At 42.9% G+C, this 18,922-nt stretch overlaps 1 protein-coding gene across 3 annotated transcripts; it reads left to right on the top strand.

The window, feature by feature from the left end:
* Positions 1 to 1,991: 1,991 nt before the first annotated feature.
* On the top strand, positions 1,992 to 16,926 carry LOC310781292 (6-phosphofructo-2-kinase/fructose-2,6-bisphosphatase 2-like). 3 transcript variants are annotated; one of them, XM_083641889.1, is made up of 17 exons: positions 1,992 to 2,068; positions 2,996 to 3,080; positions 3,412 to 3,528; positions 5,372 to 5,497; positions 6,032 to 6,128; positions 6,660 to 6,726; positions 7,018 to 7,089; positions 7,895 to 7,951; positions 8,036 to 8,160; positions 9,339 to 9,546; positions 10,364 to 10,510; positions 11,597 to 11,701; positions 12,567 to 12,696; positions 14,183 to 14,245; positions 14,375 to 14,439; positions 15,105 to 15,299; positions 15,433 to 16,926. In XM_083641889.1, the coding sequence occupies exons 3-17, from the start codon at positions 3,450 to 3,452 to the stop codon at positions 15,478 to 15,480; spliced, it is 1,584 nt and encodes a 527-aa protein (XP_083498015.1). In that variant the 5' UTR covers positions 1,992 to 2,068; positions 2,996 to 3,080; positions 3,412 to 3,449; the 3' UTR covers positions 15,481 to 16,926. The 3 variants fall into 3 exon arrangements, with proteins under 3 accessions (XP_083498015.1, XP_083498016.1, XP_083498017.1); XM_083641890.1 differs by having other exon boundaries at positions 1,999 to 2,068; positions 2,999 to 3,080; XM_083641891.1 differs by lacking the exon at positions 1,992 to 2,068 and adding an exon at positions 2,194 to 2,263.
* The last annotated feature ends 1,996 nt before the right edge of the window (positions 16,927 to 18,922 follow it).

Below are 18,922 nucleotides of genomic sequence, written 5' to 3'. Positions count from 1 at the left end.
TAGTTACCATGTTAACGAACCAGTAAGTAATGATTACCTCCTTATTTATTTTTTTAATATTTCACTAGTTCATTCAAGATTCAAGATTCAAGATTTAAGATTCAAGATTCAAGATTCAAGATTCAAGATTTTTATTGTCACTCCATGGTACAAGTATCACGTGTGAAATTCTTGTGCTGTGGACTCCGTTTACAACATAGTACAAATGTGGCAGGGCATATGAGTGCAAAAACAACAAGAGACACAACAGGCAATAAGGCAGTATAGTGATAAGACAAGTCAGAGACAGTGGCATATTCACTGCACATAGGTGCACATGTCCTGTGCATACTTTGGCCGTGCTTAAACATTTAAAATTCGGCGTATTTGACATATAGGTGCAAATAGCATATTCCTTATTAAACATACAATTAAACTCGGCGTTTTAAATTTGGCGTATTTGACATACAGGTGCAAATAGCATATTCCTTATTAAACATACAATTAAACATTAGACATACGTAGTGGTAGCGGCTACGGTACGGTACCGTACGGCTATTGCACTATTTGTGTATGTTAAGGAGTCTCGTGGCCTGCGGGAAGAAACTGTTCCTCAAGCGATTTGTGCGTGCTTTTGGAACCCTGTATCTTCTCCCTGAGGGTTACAGGGAGAACAGGCTGTTGTGGGGATGGTTTGTGTCTTTGATGATCTTCAGGGACCTCCTGAGGCACCGCTGTTTGTACGGTTCATGCAGATCTGGCAACTCACATCCTGTTACGTGCTGGGCCGCGCGTCTCACTCTCCGTAGCGCCCTGCGGTCCATGGTGGTACAATTCCCGTACCAGGTGGTGAAGCAGCCAGTCAGCAGGCTTTCAATGGTGCCTCTGTAGAAGTCCGTGAGGATTTCATGAACAGGTAGTTCCTTAAGAACTGACTATTACTTACCATGTTAGTGCATCATTACTTCCTGCTTACTTTACCATTAGTTCCCATGTTTGTGCACCCTCAAGTAAAGCAGTACATCTTACCGAGTTGTTAGTAAGGAATGCACCATTACTTCCTGCTTACTTTACCATTACTTAACATGTTTGTGCCCCCTCAAGTAAAGCAGTACATCTTACTGAGTAGGTATACACCATTACTTAAGGAGTCTCGTGGCCTGCGGGAAGTTAAAACTTGTCTTCTTCTTCTTCTTCTTCTTCTTCTTCTTCTTCGTGTTTTAATGGCGGTTGGCATCCAAAATGTTGCATTACCGCCAACTACTGGATTATAACCAAATTAACAACATTTCCCATCCATGTCCCATTTGTCACAGTTATCAGTTTATGATGAAGTTATCCACCACCTACAGTAATTGGATTCTAGCTGCTGATGCATATCCTATTCTGGGCTCATTTTCACAACCTTTTCTCATGTTTTAGAGAACATATTTGACATAATTTTAAAGGGTAGTTATTAGCTTCCATCGAAGCCCATTGTGAGTCTGTCTGATAAAGGTCGCGTGGGCTCTTCAAAGTGTCAGACAGTGACACATTCATTTTTCCACAATTTTCGCCTAAAATATAGTCTTTATGCATAGACGAATTATGACATGCATGCATAAAAGGGCCCCCCTCACAGCGCACATTATGCACAATTAAAGGCAGAATGACATACCTGCATCTCAACAGTATTTAGAGCACAGCCACACTCAAAGCCAACATCACAATAACAAGAAATAAATTCACCTGTATCTCAATAATAACACAGGATTTACGGCAGTTACACTCAATTCAAGTCACAAGCACAATAACCCTCTAATTGTCCATAAAATTATGGAACATTTCGTCAAAAATAAAGGGTTGGGGCCCTAAGGGATCATTTCGTCACCCCTGTTTTCGCTTGTTTGGTACTCGGCTAACATCCCCCCACCAAAAAAAAGCTTTATTTTGAAACATCTGAACGGAAGTACTATTTTAGCTTGAAACTACTGAGCTTCCTGCAGCAGACGCCGGGGAGGAGGAGCTAAAACCACCGTGAAGAAGACAAGACGTCTCAAATCCAACGGATAACAGGGGGGAAACCGACTTTGTCCGGGCTGTCGTTTTGGTAAGTTACATTTTGGGTTTAGCATCCCTGACCTGCAGTGCACGTCCTTTCTCATCGAGACAAGAGCCATTTCCCGTTTTAGGAGAAGAGAGAAGTGATGAACAAAATGTGATATAGCTGCTCTGCAGGCCAAGAGGCTGGGTCGCTCGCGCTGTGACCGGTTCTGCAAGTTCTGATGCATGTACAGTATCTGATGTGAGAATACCATTTAGCGTTACACACGATAGTGGGCGAAAGGGTAAGGCAAATTGTTTGCTTTCATGCGGAAAAAAATCAATAGAATATTCCTCTAATTCCTCCAATAGCGTTGATTCAAATCTCGAAATTTGTTATTGTCAGTCTTATAGTCCAAAATCCCATGACTATCTGTATTGTAGGTAGCATTACTGATATAGAGAGATAACATTGGAACTATGATCAGAACAGCCATTATTATACATTCTCTGATTGTGTTAACTTATTGTTAATGAAATAATGCTGAATTTTTAACAATTCATCAAATTGCTGGGGACCCCCTGGAACCCCCTCAGGGACCCCTGGTGCTCCCTGAACCCCACTTGAGAACCACTGCAATACTCTTGTCGTTTTCCTTCTTGTCTGTGTTCGTAATATGATCCTGCATTGATTGTGAGCATGAGTTGGCATCCTGTTGCATACACACACACACACACACACACACACACACACACACACACACACACACACACACACACACACACACACACACACACAGGCTGCTTTTGTATATAAGAATCTGTTCTTAATTGCTTGCCTGGGTAAATAAATATAATAATAATATAATAAAATAATATAATAAATATATAACACACACACACACACACAGCCCACCCACACACACAGCCCACCCACACACACCCAGCTGTATTATATTATTATTACGTGCCTGATGTGACTCATGTCTTTCAGCAGAGAGATGATGCTGACCTCGGCCTGCCGCTGACCCCAGGCTCGCCCTCCGCTGGCCGGCCGTGACAGCACAGGACAGCAGGAGGTAGGGCCATGATCGTTTATCGTCTTATTGTGGAATCATATTGTGATGATATGGTGATTTTGGGATATCGTCGTGACACACAGTAATGCTGTCTAAATATGACGATAACAAGCAAATTTGACTCTAAAATCAACTAAAACGAAGTATGGAACCTTTTCTAACAAATATTATTTGGATATTTCTATTCTGTTTGACATCGCACCTAACGTTACCATTCAGTTCCAACTGAATTGAACAAGACGTTGCATACGTGAGCCATATCGTGATACATCCATACCGAAAATGATCTTTGTGCTTATATCGTGATATTGATTTCAACCATATCGCCCAGCCCCAGCAGGAGGACAGGAGCAGCGCGAGCCGGTCATCATGGCCCACAGCCAGCAGCACCGGACCACTGCAGCCTCAGACAGCCCCGCTGAGGCCAAGAGGACAGAGAAGAAATGCTGTAAGTGTCGTGCGTTTGTGTGAAATGTTAGTCTTAGTGAAATGTTAACTCGCTGTCCCAACCTCTTAATCTGTTCTTCATTCATCATTGACCTTCTGCGCCCTAACCATGAATTTGGACTCTCAATCTTGAAACGCCTAATTAATCTAATCACATTTTTGTTGGGCTTTGAATAAAGAGAGGTCAAGATAAGGCTCCAGCAAGCAACCACTGATTTGAGCAACATCCTCCTTTTGATGCAACATTAACACAAAAGGCGTATCCTTTGTCTGCAATCTTGTCTATTGTGTGAACATTGTGTGTAGATTGTGTGTGGCTGTGTATGTAGGGGCAGGTCCTACACACCCGGTCTGGAGGCTGTAATGACTCAGCATTCAGCCAGTGGAAGCGCTAGTAAGCTCAGGTTAACGTTGAACTTGACCGTCCAGTTAGAGGCATGGTCATCATCAGCCTTTCTGTCTTGTCACCCGTTAAATCACACTGACGACTAGTCGACTACTCACGACCCCCGTCTCAGGTGTGCTGCTGACACAGTCAGACCGGTGGACGGTTCAGCCAAAGAATGACTTTCCTCTCTCAGGTTGTTTGGTTAATTCTGCCCTACAAAGCTAAAGGGCGTTAGCTGTGTAAACATTACTTTTATATTATTTATAAAACTTACATTTAGGTATATTTATATTATTCATCTACGTCTTCATCTCCCGTCCTGACAAATATATTCTTGGCACTGACTGAAGGGAATCGTCTTGTTAAGGTAGCACCTATGGGTCTAATTTGTGTTCGAATGAAACTTGAACTCGAGCCACAACTTTTGAAAAAACACAAGAAATAGTTACCGCTGTTTACAGAAGAATGATCTGAAGTTGGCTGAACTACTTGGTTCTGTATATCACAAGAAGCAAAGCAAAGATTTAAGACAAAGGCAGAAGACAGACCCCCCCCACCCCCGTCCTATCAATGAGGACTTATCTTGAATCAGGAATGTGAGGTTTCAGCCAAAACAATACAGATGTTTGTCAGGTCAGGTCACTCCCGTAGCCCGGGGGCCGTTGGGGCACTCTGATGACATCACAATCACCCGTCTCCAAACATCCCGATCAAATGTTTGTACAGGAAAGTATTCCCAGGGTGCAGTCATCGTTGTAGCATGTTGTAGCATGTTTGTAGCATGTTGTAGCATGTTAGTAGCATGTGAAGTCAAGCCTGGTCTTGCCACATGCTTCATTTTGATGCATTTGTTTGTCCTGAACTGAGGATGGCCTTGCTTTCTGTAGACACTGAACTGAGGATGGCCTTGCTTTCTGTAGACACTAGGGGGATTGGGGAAAAGCAATCCATTTATATTTTCCATTAAGTTTGAGCCAGCAAGGTTACAGTGGATTACGAAGGTTGCTAAGCAACAGGTCCCTGAGAAACATTAACCAGCAGTGTGCAGAGGTGTGGATGATGGAAATGTCAAACTAAACTTTAACCAGCTTCTAGGCTGATGCTGCTGTTCCCCAACCCTGCCTCTTGATGCGAGGCCGTGCCACGCCCATTTATGCTAATTTTACAGAGCGCTCGTGCCATTATTAGGAGTGCTATTATTACCCGGATTTTCTTTCGCCCACGCCGAGAATCTAAAATCTGTCTTTAGAGATCATGTGTATTGTAAAGCAGCATATTGGTAGGAAATTCACGTGAAAATCATGGAAATACTATGAATTGGGGGATTTGAGGGAGGGGCATTTGGGGGAGTGGATGTAAAATGTCCATGTAAATATAATAATGTAAACGCGTGTTTGTGCTGTTCCTGAATCTAAACGCGTGTTTGTGCTCTTCCTGTTCAAATGTTGCTCTGCAGCGTGGGCCTCCTACATGACCAACTCTCCAACTGTGATCGTGATGATTGGCCTGCCTGCCAGGGGGAAAACCTACATGTCCAAGAAGCTGACACGCTACCTCAACTGGATCGGAGTGCCGACCAAGGGTCAGTATATATAGAGGCAGGCAACACATGCACATTTGACCTTTTCCTTACCTGTTCCTGGAAGATAACGGCATAAAAAAAAAACACATTTAAAAACTGAACTCACTCCCTCCATGAGCTGTGTAAAATATAAAATTATAGTTTAGATATTAGAAGAGAAATTATTTTCCCATTTTTGGAATCTTATGGGACAGTCCAATCATGCACATGTATTAAAAGCAGGGGTGAACCTGCAGGTAACTTGAAACGAAAGTGGGTCGCACGCACCACAATGCCTTACTCATCCATGAGTAGTGGACATTTTGTTCTTGAGGCAACCGTGTGTTAATTAATAATTGATATGTCACCGCCCACCTATCACAAGGCTTCGTTCGTTTTAATGGCTGTAGGTTACTGTTGCAGAATGCTGGAGAACCGGTTCAGCCTGACACGGTTCAGAGGTCATTGACTCGACTGTCGCAGCACCAGCACATACCTGCACACAGTCAGTCTTTTCACTGTCTCGCACTGACTATCTCCTTTGCTCTCTTACAGTATTTAACCTCGGGGTTTATAGAAGGGAAGCGGTGAAGTCGTACAAGTCCTATGACTTCTTCAGGCATGACAACAAGGAAGCCATGGAAATTAGAAAGTGAGTGTGTGTGTCTCTCTATATATTCATCTCTCTGTGGGCCTGTGGCAAAATCTGGATGACTGGGCACTGGCTGACCCAATACAAACCTGGTGATATTAACCCATTGATACCTGACCGCGGTTCGCGGTCTTAAAGGGATACACACACAAATGAGGGATATACACGCAAATGCTGCATCAGGTATCAATGGGTTAACAAAGCACAAAGCTAGATCCAGACAAACCATGCTGCCTGATAAGGTTTCATATTCACCTTATGTAGCCCCGCCCACTTGACCCAGTTGTGTTATGACTTCCTGTTCAAAACACCGTCTGTTTTACCTGCTCACTAGTACTGTACTGTCACAGGAAGTGTCAACACAAAAGGGAGTAACTGTGTTGGAACATAAGGTGAATAGCCAAGTAGCAGCTTTTGCTTGTATGGCGTTTGTTTCGCAAATGTTTGCCACAGTAGACCGTGTTTCATCACGGTACAATGTTTCCTTTGGATAGCTGCAATACTTTGTCTTCCCTGCCTGTGTTTGTGCAGACAGTGCGCTCTGGTGGCGCTGCAGGATGTCAAGGCCTATCTGAACGAGGAGGGAGGCCAGATCGCTGTAAGGAGTCAAGGACACGCAACATATTAAATACCACCTCGTGTGTGCTCTGTTCACAGATATCACGTGTGATTTCATTCTGTCTGAATCTGTTCACATGTATCAATCAAGTGTGATTTCATTCAGCCTGAATCAACAGATATCACAAGTGATTCTGTCTGAGTCTGTTAGCAGATATCAAATACATTTTGATTGATTGATTGATTGATTGATTGATTGATTGATTGATTGATTGATTGATTGCTAGATTGCTAATTTCATTCTGTCTGAATCTCCCCTGCTGTCTCTCAGGTTTTTGATGCCACCAACACCACCAGGGAAAGGAGGGAGCTCATCCTTAATTTTGCAGACAATGCTTATAAGGTAGAAATGCAGTGAGGATTTTCATGTAATTGTCACATAATTTTAGCTAAATCAAAATCAAAGCGATTCCCAAAGTGTGGAGCCGCGAGTAGCAAAAAAATATATTAAAAAAACTACCAAATGAACCATACTTGACTAGAAAGCTTGAATAATACACTCACAAACTAGGTTAGACCACCCATCCTGGAACTAATGGTGTTAGCATTCTCCATCCACATACTGTTTGACGTTAGCATTTGAGCTAACACTTGTAACAAACATGACTAATAATGTGATGAATAAGACGTATTTGGATGATGTACCCCAGACTGCCAGCTTTCAAACCATGTCAGGCTCATTTGAATTCAATCTAGCTAAAAGCAAAGCAAAGTGCAGTGCATTGTTTTTGTTTGGAGGGTAGGAAGTGAAATGCTTCTGCATTTTCTTTTCAAAATCACCTGCCAAATCTCACTTTAACCCCTGTGCAGGCAAATACCTCTGATGAGTAAGGGGGGGGAAAATGTTGGCAATCTGGCTTTGGGGTATTTTGCCTAAAAAAAATGTATGTGGATGGATTATTAATTGGCCGTATGCCCAAATTCACATGCTCTGTTGATGAAATAGAAAATAAATAGGGAAATACATCATCTTAGTCACGTGTGTTGATCAGGGTCATGATTAAAGGGTTGGGTGGGCCCAGGAAAATCTTCAGATTTCAAAGTGGGCCGCGGCATCTTATTTTTAACTATTTCTTACTAATTAACTAATTACGTATTAACTATTAACAAATTACTAATTAAGTCTTTTTGTCTTTTTTTTCCCCCAGGTGTTTTTTGTAGAGTCAGTCTGTGATGATCCAGATGTCATTGCTACAAATATCCTGGTAAATGAAGCATCACTGTGGCCCGCGCACTGATGGAACCGTGACTCTGTAGTGAACCTTCTCTGTCTCTTCTCTTTTGCAAAGGATGTGAAGGTGTCCAGCCCAGATTACCCAGAGAGAGACCGGGAGAGTGTCATGGAGGATTTTCTGAAGAGAATAGAATGTTATAAAGTGACGTACCAACCTCTAGATCCAGACGAGCATGACAAGTAAGAGACTGTTTCTTTAAGGACAGTACCAGTATTCTTGGCTTTTGAATGTCATTTTTGCCTTCATAGGATTTAGTAATGGTTTCTAAACCTTGTTCACACCACCATCAACGGAAATCATATTTTAGTTCAGTGTAGAAATCCAATCCAATACGAATCAAAGCAAGAATCTTATGGGCTTCGCTGCCAAAATACTGGTGGTGTTCTTTAAAGTGTTAAACCCCCATGTAGATTTTCTTGGCAGTTCATCCACAAGAACATGCAGTTCCAAAATGTGCCCAGCAGATGGAAACAGGAGATAATTTGAAGTACAGATGTTATTGTCAGCTATTTCCTGACATCTGATCTGCAGAGCTGATATTCAGTAAATCCAATGTGGGAGTGTGCAAAAACAAAACAAAAACATTTATCTGCGTTCCAAAATCTAAGTCATGTAGTACTGGAAAAACTCTATTTTTAAACTATTTTTTACTATTTTTAAACAGTTGACTCAGCTGCAGATAGTTGGTTTGGTTTCTTTATCAAATAATTCACAACAGTTACAGGCATAAAGGCCCAATTATACTCGACGTTAAAGACGGAGACAGACAGAGCCTTCTGTCCGTACTCTGCGTTCATTTCGTGCGTTTTCTGTCCGTCCTCTGAAAGCTTACAGATACGCATGAAACACAGCAAAACCACACACACACTCATGCATTTGGCTCTCTACTGCCCGCTGGTGGATGTATTGCTTAACATGATACCAACGTGAAAGACGCGTGGAAGCATGTGGGCAGTGACGATTACACCATTTGGTGATGATTACAACATTTGGAACGGACGCATCTATTTACGTATGAAAATGGAGTATAAATGAGCCATAAAACGTCCTAAAAAATAATCATATATATTCTATTGAATAAATATAGTAACACTAATAGGCCTAAATCTTTACTTTACTTTGGATCTGGGCCAGTAGAGAAGAAGAATAGTTAATCTTCTTAGTGGCCTCATTTCAGGCCTTGTTATTACTTGGAGCTGGAGCTTTGTAAGCTGCTGATACAGAATGTCCTCAAGCATTTGATATGGGGAATGTCAAGATTTTAAAACAATACAAGATATCCCTTTCCTATCCTAGAGTCATTTCCGAGTGACCTTCAGATAATGACGTTGAGACATACTATCTCTGACCCACACAGGAACCTGTCCTTCATCCAGGTCATCAACGTGGGCCGTCGCTTCTTGGTCAACAGGGTGCAGGACTACATCCAGAGCAAGATCGTCTACTACCTCATGAACATCCACGTGCACTCCCACTCCATCTACCTGTGTCGGCACGGAGAGAGCCATCACAATGTGGAGGGTCGCATCGGGGGAGACTCTGAACTGTCTGACCGAGGGAAGCAGGTGGCTTAACTCTTCATCCTCACCCTTCGTATTTGTGGTCTTTAGGAGGACAGCAACACCACCAGGAAGTCTCAAGTCATAGCCTGTCGGCAAATAATATATATATATGTTTTTCCATTATCTTAACGGGTGAAGGTGAATTTCTTTCCAAAGCCTTTCCATCAAGGCAAAGGGCAGCTACTTTAAAGAAACTAGAATATGATAGTTTTGATTTGTTTCACCCTTTTTCAACGTGTGTTATTTCATAGTTTTGATGTCTTTGCTCTTATTCTAAAATGTGGAAAAAAGAAAGAAAGAAAAAGTATGGGTTCAAACCGTTGACTAGTACTATATATATGATGTTTTTATGTATTGTTATCCCTGTTATTTTATGTGATTTTATGAAGTGTGGCACTATAGGCACAGTATTGCTGTTCCTGTTTTAAATTTTAAACTCAATAAATGACAAAATAAATGAAATTAAAATTGAAGTGGCCAGTCTTCCAACAGCATAGCACGAAGACGTTTTTTTTACACTGAAATTGCTTTACGTGATAAACTATCCAAAACTAAATGGGAGGTAACGCATCAGATGCACGTTTTCTGGCATAGATCCAGACACCGAAACACCTGCTTCAACAAAAGCCTGTCTGTAACGAGCATCACAAACTTCCTATCATTGAAGAAATAAAAGCCATTACTGGAAGAATTATTTCAGTTCAACCACTGTGTAGTAGGCTTATTTTCTTCACTTTCAGTGAATATTCATGTGTCCCTCAGTGGGACACTCCCTCCTCATGCTCCAGAAGTCTCTTATATTCTATCTTCTCTTTGTCAGTTTGCAGCAGCGCTGAAGGGTTTTGTGGAGGAGCACCGTCTGTCAGACCTGAAGGTTTGGACCAGCCAGCTCAGACGGACCATCCAGACGGCCGAGGAGCTGGGAGTGCCCTACGAACAGTGGAAGATCCTGAATGAAATAGATGCTGTATGTCCTCTGCCATTTTTTTTATTAACAATACAACATCAACAGAAATACACACCAGAAGACAAGTGATGAACATACAATAGAAATCAAACAAAACAACTCAGTCCAACTGCAAATTACATTAAAATCACAGAAATAAAAAAAATAAGCAAAAAAACAGTGATGCAATTACAAAAGAAAAGAAAAAAGAAAGAAACTGAGCACCCCTCCACAGGCCCGTGACTAGGCCATGGTGACCAAACAGGTCACTGTGACCTATAATCACCTATTGTGACGACTAGGCCCGCAATCAAATCTTTAATGTACACAATGGCACACGAGCACATGCACATATCCACACACACACGGAGACACAGACAGAGGGTGGCTGTAGCTCAGGAGGTAGAGCGGGTCGTCCACTAATCGCTTTGGATAAAAGAGGTCGGTGGTTTGATTCCCGGCTCCTCCAGTCTGCATGTCGAAGTGTCCTTGGGCAAGATACTGAACCCCAAATTGCTCCTGAAGGTGTGCCAGCACCCTGCGTGGTAGCCTGCCGCCATCGGTGTGTGAATGGGTGAATGTACCTACTGATAGTAAAGCGCTTTGGATAAAAGCGCTATATAAATGCAGGCCATTTACCATTAGAGGGAAACGCAGAGGCTCTACAAAATCACCTCACTTCGAAAGGCACCCGACAAGGAAGGGATTTCACCCTAAAAGGTCTTTAAGTCAGTTAGCTACGGTACGCCAATTGTAATCAAAGTAGTGTCACTAGCTCCATTAATTCTGGCGGTCGACATGTCTAAATAAATTGTAAGGACGCAATGTCTGGTGAGGACCCAGTGTCTGCCTGGTGACCCAGTGTCTGGTGGTGAGGGAGTGAGGAGGCTTCCAACGCAGCGTAACCTTATTTTTAGCAGCTGTCAGGCGAACTAGTACAATGCGGCTTGTAAGCTTGGTGATATGAAGCTCACACAAATCATTCAACGACAAGACGGTTACAGCTGTATGTCCTCTGCTGGGTCTCAGGAACAACACAGACGCAACACACAGGACACATTACAGGTTTTTGAGTGTTCTTGATCTTCTTCTTTTTGGTCATTTCAGGGTGTGTGTGAAGAGATGACCTATAAGATGATAGAGGAGACCTACCCAGAGGAATTTGCCATGAGGGACCAGGACAAGTACCACTACCGCTACCCAGGGGGCGAGGTAAAAGCTCTCTCTTTCGTCCAAAGCAGACAGAGGTGGAGACTCAAGTCGCGTGACGTGGACTCGAGTCAGACTCGATAACGACTGTTATTGAAACGTACCCATTTAGTAAGTCACATTACGATAGTGAGATTCTCACGCGATGGCATTTCAGCTGGACTTTAAGCTGTCTGTCACCATGGAAGTGAAGAGATTGTATAACAGTGACCTAACTGCATATTGCCCCCATCCACATTGCATCCAACAACAGCGTGGAAGTCGCACCTTATTAGGCCATGTTCACATTACAGGCAAATCTGATTTGCTGATAAAGTCATTAATCATCATTATCTGGATTGGTTTCCCAAAATCTGATTTGGGAGTGTGTCCGCACTGCCACAAATCTGATTCTCAAGTCGGATCTGTGTGTCCAGACCTAAACAGTCTATCTGCATGGGTTGCTATGGTAACGACGTAGGGCGGCGTCAGTAAATACGTACGTTCGTTGGTGACGTGGTTTTCCTGCGCAGAAGCATTTGATCATGAGTTGTGAGTGACATTCAAATCAGATTTGGTGGATCTGCGCATCCGCACTGAAGACACATCGGTCGAAAGCAGATTGGAAACTACCTCCATATGTGGTTTGGGACAAGTGACACAAATCAGACTTGGAGCGTCCAGACTCATAAAACCAATCTGGATAAAGTCATTAATAGGTCACTAAAGTTCACAAATCAGATTTGGCCTCCTAGTTTGAACATGGCCATAAACTCTGTCTTGTTTTGTATTCGCTGCCAAAAGGATTGCTCATAATCGGGTGATTGAACTAAACTGAATTGAACCTCTGGACCATGTGACTGATTGTGTCCCTCTCCTCTCTCTGTAGTCCTACCAGGACCTGGTCCAGCGGCTGGAGCCGGTCATCATGGAGCTGGAGAGACAGGGCAACGTGCTCGTCATCTGTCATCAGGCTGTCATGCGCTGTTTGCTGGCATATTTCCTGGACAAGAGCGCAGGTTAATAACTCACACGCCTAGACAAACGTGTACACATTATGACAGACGCACACGCCTAGACAAACATGTACACATTATGACAGACGCACACGCCTAGACAAACGTGTACACATTATGACAGACACACACGCCTAGACAAACATGTACACATTATGACAGACGCACACGCCTAGACAAACATGTACACATTATGACAGACGCACACGCCTAGACAAACGTGTACACATTATGACAGACACACACGCCTAGACAAACATGTACACATTATGACAGACGCACACGCCTAGACAAACGTGTACACATTATGACAGACACACACGCCTAGACAAACATGTACACATTATGACAGACGCACACGCCTAGACAAACATGTACACATTATGACAGACGCACACGCCTAGACAAACGTGTACACATTATGACAGACACACACGCCTAGACAAACATGTACACATTATGACAGACGCACACGCCTAGACAAACGTGTACACATTATGACAGACACACACGCCTAGACAAACATGTACACATTATGACAGACGCACACGCCTAGACAAACGTGTACACATTATGACAGACGCACACGCCTAGACAAACATGTACACATTATGACAGACGCACACGCCTAGACAAACGTGTACACATTATGACAGACGCGTGCAGCTCAGAGTGCATGAATGACACGTTTGTGGCTGCGCTCGTTTCATACTAACAACATGTTTCAACAAAAGTGGAAATGGAAGCAAAGTGACAGAAATATACAGATCCGGATGACTGGCTGGTTGCTGGTTGTTGGAGTGGAAAATGTTCCTGAAAGTGGAAGCCTGAAATAAACCTGGCTAGACATGTTGTTCCTCAGTTAACAAGGTTAGGACAGGAAGTGGGCTCTGGTACGTCATGGCTTTTAAAGTCATAACCACAGTCTGCAGACTTCACCGCCTACTGTTAACCACCATTGTATGGGTGCACCTCAGACCGCCAGTGTCTCCCACTGCCGGGAAAAGAGTCTTAACAGTCTTAACGCTTAAAGGTTTGAATAACCCATCAGATACCTGCTAATGAATATACTCTAGAGTCTAGTCTATCATATGCTTTGCACTGTCTTGAGATGATGCACAGACAACGTGAGTGGATTTCTTTTGGAAACGTACTACTGTATACTACAGTAAGGATCACAAGTACTTGGTACTGGTCGCTGCACTAGCGCCTGCTCTGGTCGGCTGTTCGGGGCGGAAGGGAACTGGTGGGAATAGCGAGATCCTCCCCACGTGCTACGCACTGCCACTGAAGCCCCCTCCGCTGTCAGGTGAAAAGAAGTGGCTGGCATGTGTCGGGAGGAAGCATGGTGCTAGTCTACGGCTCTCCGCAGATCGCCAGAGGGGGTGGAGCAGCGACTGGGTTCAGCAGGGGGAAATTGGCCAATTACAATTGGGGAGAAAATCTGGAAAAATAATAAAGAAGTAGTTTTTTTTTAATGTTTCCACAGATGACCTGCCCTACTTGAAGTGCCCACTGCACACTGTCCTCAAACTTACCCCTGTGGCTTATGGTAAGTCATAGAAATGCCTTGTTCATGAGTTCATGAATAGATGATAGAATTTCATGAATAGATATTTTAATCCTTCGTCCTCCTCCATCTTGAATTGTGACCGTACTTTTCCATCTCCCCCTCTGCCAGGCTGTACAGTGGACCTGTTTGACTTGAAGGTGGAGGCTGTCAACACTCACAGGGACAGGCCGTTGGTAAGTGAAGTTTGGGCGAAGCGTGTTATGATTTTGTGTGATGCAGTTGCTCTTTTCCGTTTCCTCTGGATGTTGTCATTGTTCAGCCCCTCCTAGGAAACGTTGCCGTGTTCGTCCACATTTGTCTGTTTTGTCTTCATCTGTCCACTCGTGTTTGCCTGTTCCTTTCCCATTCAAAAAGTAATCATTTATTTTTTGTCAAGTCACCAAACAGTGACTCTAGTCCAAGTCACAATGACTCAAGTCCACATCTCTGATGAGACCAACCCACGGCAATGCCCACTTGTTTTCTTTCGGTGTAATAAACACATTACTGTTCATGAGTGCGTTTACATGCACACGAATAAACTGTTTATTCGCGGATTTCTAGAGCTACCTGATTATTCAAGTGTCACGTAAACAGCATCCTTTATCGGATAAAGGTCGTTATCAGTCTATAAGAAAACCCATAAACACACCTAGGTTACTGCTGAATCATCGGGTTTATTCATTGCCGTCAATGTCCACTCACGCACTTTGAGGCAAGTTCCCGCTATTTACTAAGTGCATGTAAACGCGGAAATCAGATTATTGCCAGTGACCTGATTATTCTCAGTGATCCGTTTATAAACGCACTGTCACAGAGTTACACCCCGCACCTTTTCTGTCCGCTCTTCTCTAACCAGGATCAGGTCCGAGGGGACGCTGCTGTGCACCCTGCCTTCCTGCGACGGAACAGCTTCACCCCGCTGTCCAGCCAGGACCAGGTGAAGCGGCCCCGCCTCTACAGCATGGGGAACCCCCCACACAGCCGCTTGTCCCAAGCCCCCTCTCTACCCAGCATGCAGTTGTCTGAAGGGGCGGAGTTCCTGCAAAGCGAGGTCAGTGGTGTTGTGTATACATCATTTTGCTCACGACTGCCAGTCAAAACACATTCTTCCTTCCCTGTCTAGTTTAATTTGATGTCTTTGATAAAGCCATTTCCTCTCTCTCCCACGCCTGTGTGTCCCACAGGACTCCCTGAACGGGTTCAGTCCAGCAGACGACTCCGTCCATAGTTGAAAGATAAAGGTATACGCTCCTCTTGTCTCTCGACTGGAACATCTGTACTGTCCATTTGAAGTCCCCCGTCCCCCTGTCCTAGCTGTCTGTCCCCTCGTCCCCCTGTCCTAGCTGTCTGTCCCCCTGTCCTAGCTGTCTGTCCCCGGCCTCAGATGGCGCGATCAGCAATGCTCATCACCAGCCATGTGACATTCCGCCAGCTTCATCATTAGCTTAATGAGCACTGTATGAAACACCACATTCTTTCCACAGATCACTTCTGAATGTGGTATCATATGTAGCTTCCTGTATCTCTTTGGTTATTATTGTTGTTGTTGTCAACTAGATTTGTGTGTGTGCACGCACATGCATGAAGTCAATGCCTTTGCACAACAGCCTTCAATCAATATTGATTTTGCTTCAAACTACAAATCTGTGTTTTTGAAAAGAGCAGTTCGGTACGGGGGGGGGGATTCGATGATTCAGTCCAGATTTGTAATGTAAAGATTTGTACTAAGGTGACTAGGAAAACTCATCCAGTAGTTATTCCACACTCCACATACTGTACTATTATATTGTGTTAGATGTAGAACAGGTTGATTGTAAATTATACCTCATATTGAAAGATGCTGCCTTCAGTTTAGTATATTAAGGGAGTGCCTCTCTTGAAGGAAACCATGTGCAGCCTTAGTTTCTCCCCAAATAGCTTCTTTGAGTGACAGATTTGTACATTCCCAATATGTGCATACATTATCCAGTGGACTGATGAGATTTAAAAAAAAAAAGTAATAATTATAATAATAATAATTTGAATTTGAAGTGTAATAAATTGCAGTTTAGATCACCCAGTCGATCACCTCATGGATGTGATCTGACAAAAGCTGTAAAAGTAAAAGTTTGTTCCAGGCAGCGCTATAAAAATGTAGCCGCTACATCTGTAGGCTGCTTGCCTCAGTAGGGTTAATTTGTTAACAAGTTGTTCTTTGTTCTTCTTACTGATGCCTATCTGTATATTTTGACTTGTGCTGTAATAACATAACTGTATCACACTGTGATTATTTTAATGCTGATATTTAAACTGCACAAAAATAACACATGATTAATATTTCGCACACAATCAAAATGATTGAGTGTTTAACAGCACTGTATGTGTTTTGAGTTGTTTTAATGCTTTATTCCCTCCGAAGAAAATACAAAGCAGTTATGGGTTCTTCTGATGCAATACAGATATTTCACTTTGGTAATCTGCATCCATCTTTATAACACTCCACAAGTGTTTTTTGTTTCTTCTTGATGACTGATGTTAAAATCAGTGATTTTGAGAAGTGCCTTTATTTTAAGAAATGTAAGGGTGTGCCAGTAGTAATTGAATATTAAAAAATATTTTGGCATATACAGGGTATGAGCTGACCTGAATGATTGGCAATACGTTTGGATGTCTTAAAGCTTTAATGTTATTGCACACTGTATTGTACATGGTTCAATTAAAAAAATAGGTGTTTTTATAATGTGTTTCTCTATTTCTGAGTGTGAAGATTGTTTTGACTGTAGAGTAGGCTTTGGTTTGGTGTGGCCAAACAACATACGCACACTGTCTGGGAGTAGTCTTCCTATTTGCCAAACTCCAAGGCCAAGAGGGTACGCCACACACACAAAGAACAGCCACACACTGGAAAGTTTGTGGAGTAGGAGTTATTATCATTGTATAACTAAACAATATTTTTAAAATTGTTACATGCTTTTATTTAAGTTTACAGAAGCCCTTCGAGGCAAGTGAGAGAGAGAGAGAATCTGGCGATCCTTTTTGTACATCTGATCTAATTTGTTTTCTCCTGTGTTTATGACTGAGAATTCAGCAAATTTGAGTGGAAAAGTATGGAATTTTTAAATGGAAAATGTGTAGGAACCCTGTATTCTACTAAGTTGGTTTAGGTGCCAACAAAAACAACTAAGTTGTGAACGTATTCCTTTGCACATTTTACAATTTGTGGTGGAGGCATGATTTTTAGGTTATGTTCATTTGATGAAAAGGGGGGGGGGCAATTGACAGGATAATAGTTTTTATTTTGCAACCCCCCCCCCCCCCCCCCCGAATACAACTCAAACTCCGCCTATGCTACATCATTAGGTGTGGACTGTGGAGGTGGTTTCACTCCACACACCCTAATGATGTAGCAGTCCTGTCTGAGACAAAAGGCAAACAACAACCACAGACCTCAAGTGGTGCTGTGATGCATGACTGAGCCTTCCTTGGATTTAAGTGTTGTCGACACTTGTGGGATGCATAGTCATGACTCAAGAAGGCCACCACCACACCCTCTAAAGCAGGGATACTCAACTTGCTTTTCCCGGGGGCCACTTTAGTGAAATGATAGGAGGCCAGGGGCCAGTTAATAAACAAAGTTTTTTCTGTAGCGGATTGTATGTTTTTGGGGTGTCAGACGGAGTTTAGTCTGACAATGTTGTGCACACCGGATAGTTAGTTAGGTTAAGTACATACATAAGTGCCTGGGTAGCGAGCAGACGGCGCTATTTGACAATTTAGCTGGAGTTCAGTCAAACTTTATTTCACATGAGTTTTTTCAGTGAATTAGATTCTAATTCACAATGAAAACTAACATGAAATTATTAGAAAATGGTCAGGGGGGCCACTCTGCACCCTGCCGCGGGCCGCATCTGGCCCCCGGGCCGCAAGTTGAGTATCACTGCTCTAAAGGTGGGCATGCATGGGGGATCGAAGACAGACAAGATTGCAAATTGTGTGAAAATGCAAATTTACCAGGTAGGCTACATTTCAGTTCAAATGGGGCCCCACTGCCCCAGTTATGGTATCAATGCTATTTTGGTTCAAAATAAAATAAGTATAACAAATTAACTAGACCTGCTGCTACTATGATTACCATCATTATATTTAGGCATATCCTAATATGACTTTGCTAGTGACCTCCTAGGACTTTTTCTAATAAAGACTTTCCAAGTAGGTATTTCTTATTATGCTGAATAAAGAGCTTAAAGCCAAAATAAGAATATGATCAGTCTGAAGGCTTTAGCCTAGAAAGAGCCTGGCTTCCGTTCACAATTGATTTTGTCACCCTACTATACCTGGTTCCGGCCTAGAGCCCGCCCTAGACAGGAAAGGCAGCGTTTCTAGCTCGTCAACTTTTACGTTAACTTGACAATTTGACACAAGTATCAGAACGGCAAACAACAAAACAAAAGATGGACGTACCGAACGAAGTTTTTGAAGAAGTTATTTTAGAAACATTGCGGATTCACAATCTCACATCTTTTAAGCCAATACAGAAGCTTTGTATCAGACAATTAATCGAGGCAAGAGACGTCAAGTTAACGGCAACAAAGACGTTTTTTGGCGCACTGCTTTCCGGTGTTCATTCTGGTTCCGTGGTTTACGCCCCCATGACAAAAAGCGGGGTGAAAGGTGCCCAGACTAAATTTTCACAGC

Source organism: Poromitra crassiceps, assembly GCF_964638095.1.
Source record: "Poromitra crassiceps genome assembly, chromosome: 8".
NCBI classification, from domain to species: domain Eukaryota; kingdom Metazoa; phylum Chordata; class Actinopteri; order Beryciformes; family Melamphaidae; genus Poromitra; species Poromitra crassiceps.
This window is presented reverse-complemented; position numbering and strand designations above follow the sequence as displayed.

What these genes read in the sequence shown, in the direction of transcription:
- LOC310781292 (XM_083641889.1), top strand. Translation starts at nt 3,450, where the DNA reads ATGGCCCACAGCCAGCAGCACCGGACCACTGCAGCCTCAGACAGCCCC. An exon ending in TTGCAGACAATGCTTATAAG is followed by an intron (nt 7,090 to 7,894) that starts GTAGAAATGCAG and finishes TTTTTCCCCCAG; the next exon opens with GTGTTTTTTGTAGAGTCAGT. An exon ending in TGTCTGACCGAGGGAAGCAG is followed by an intron (nt 9,547 to 10,363) that starts GTGGCTTAACTC and finishes TCTCTTTGTCAG; the next exon opens with TTTGCAGCAGCGCTGAAGGG.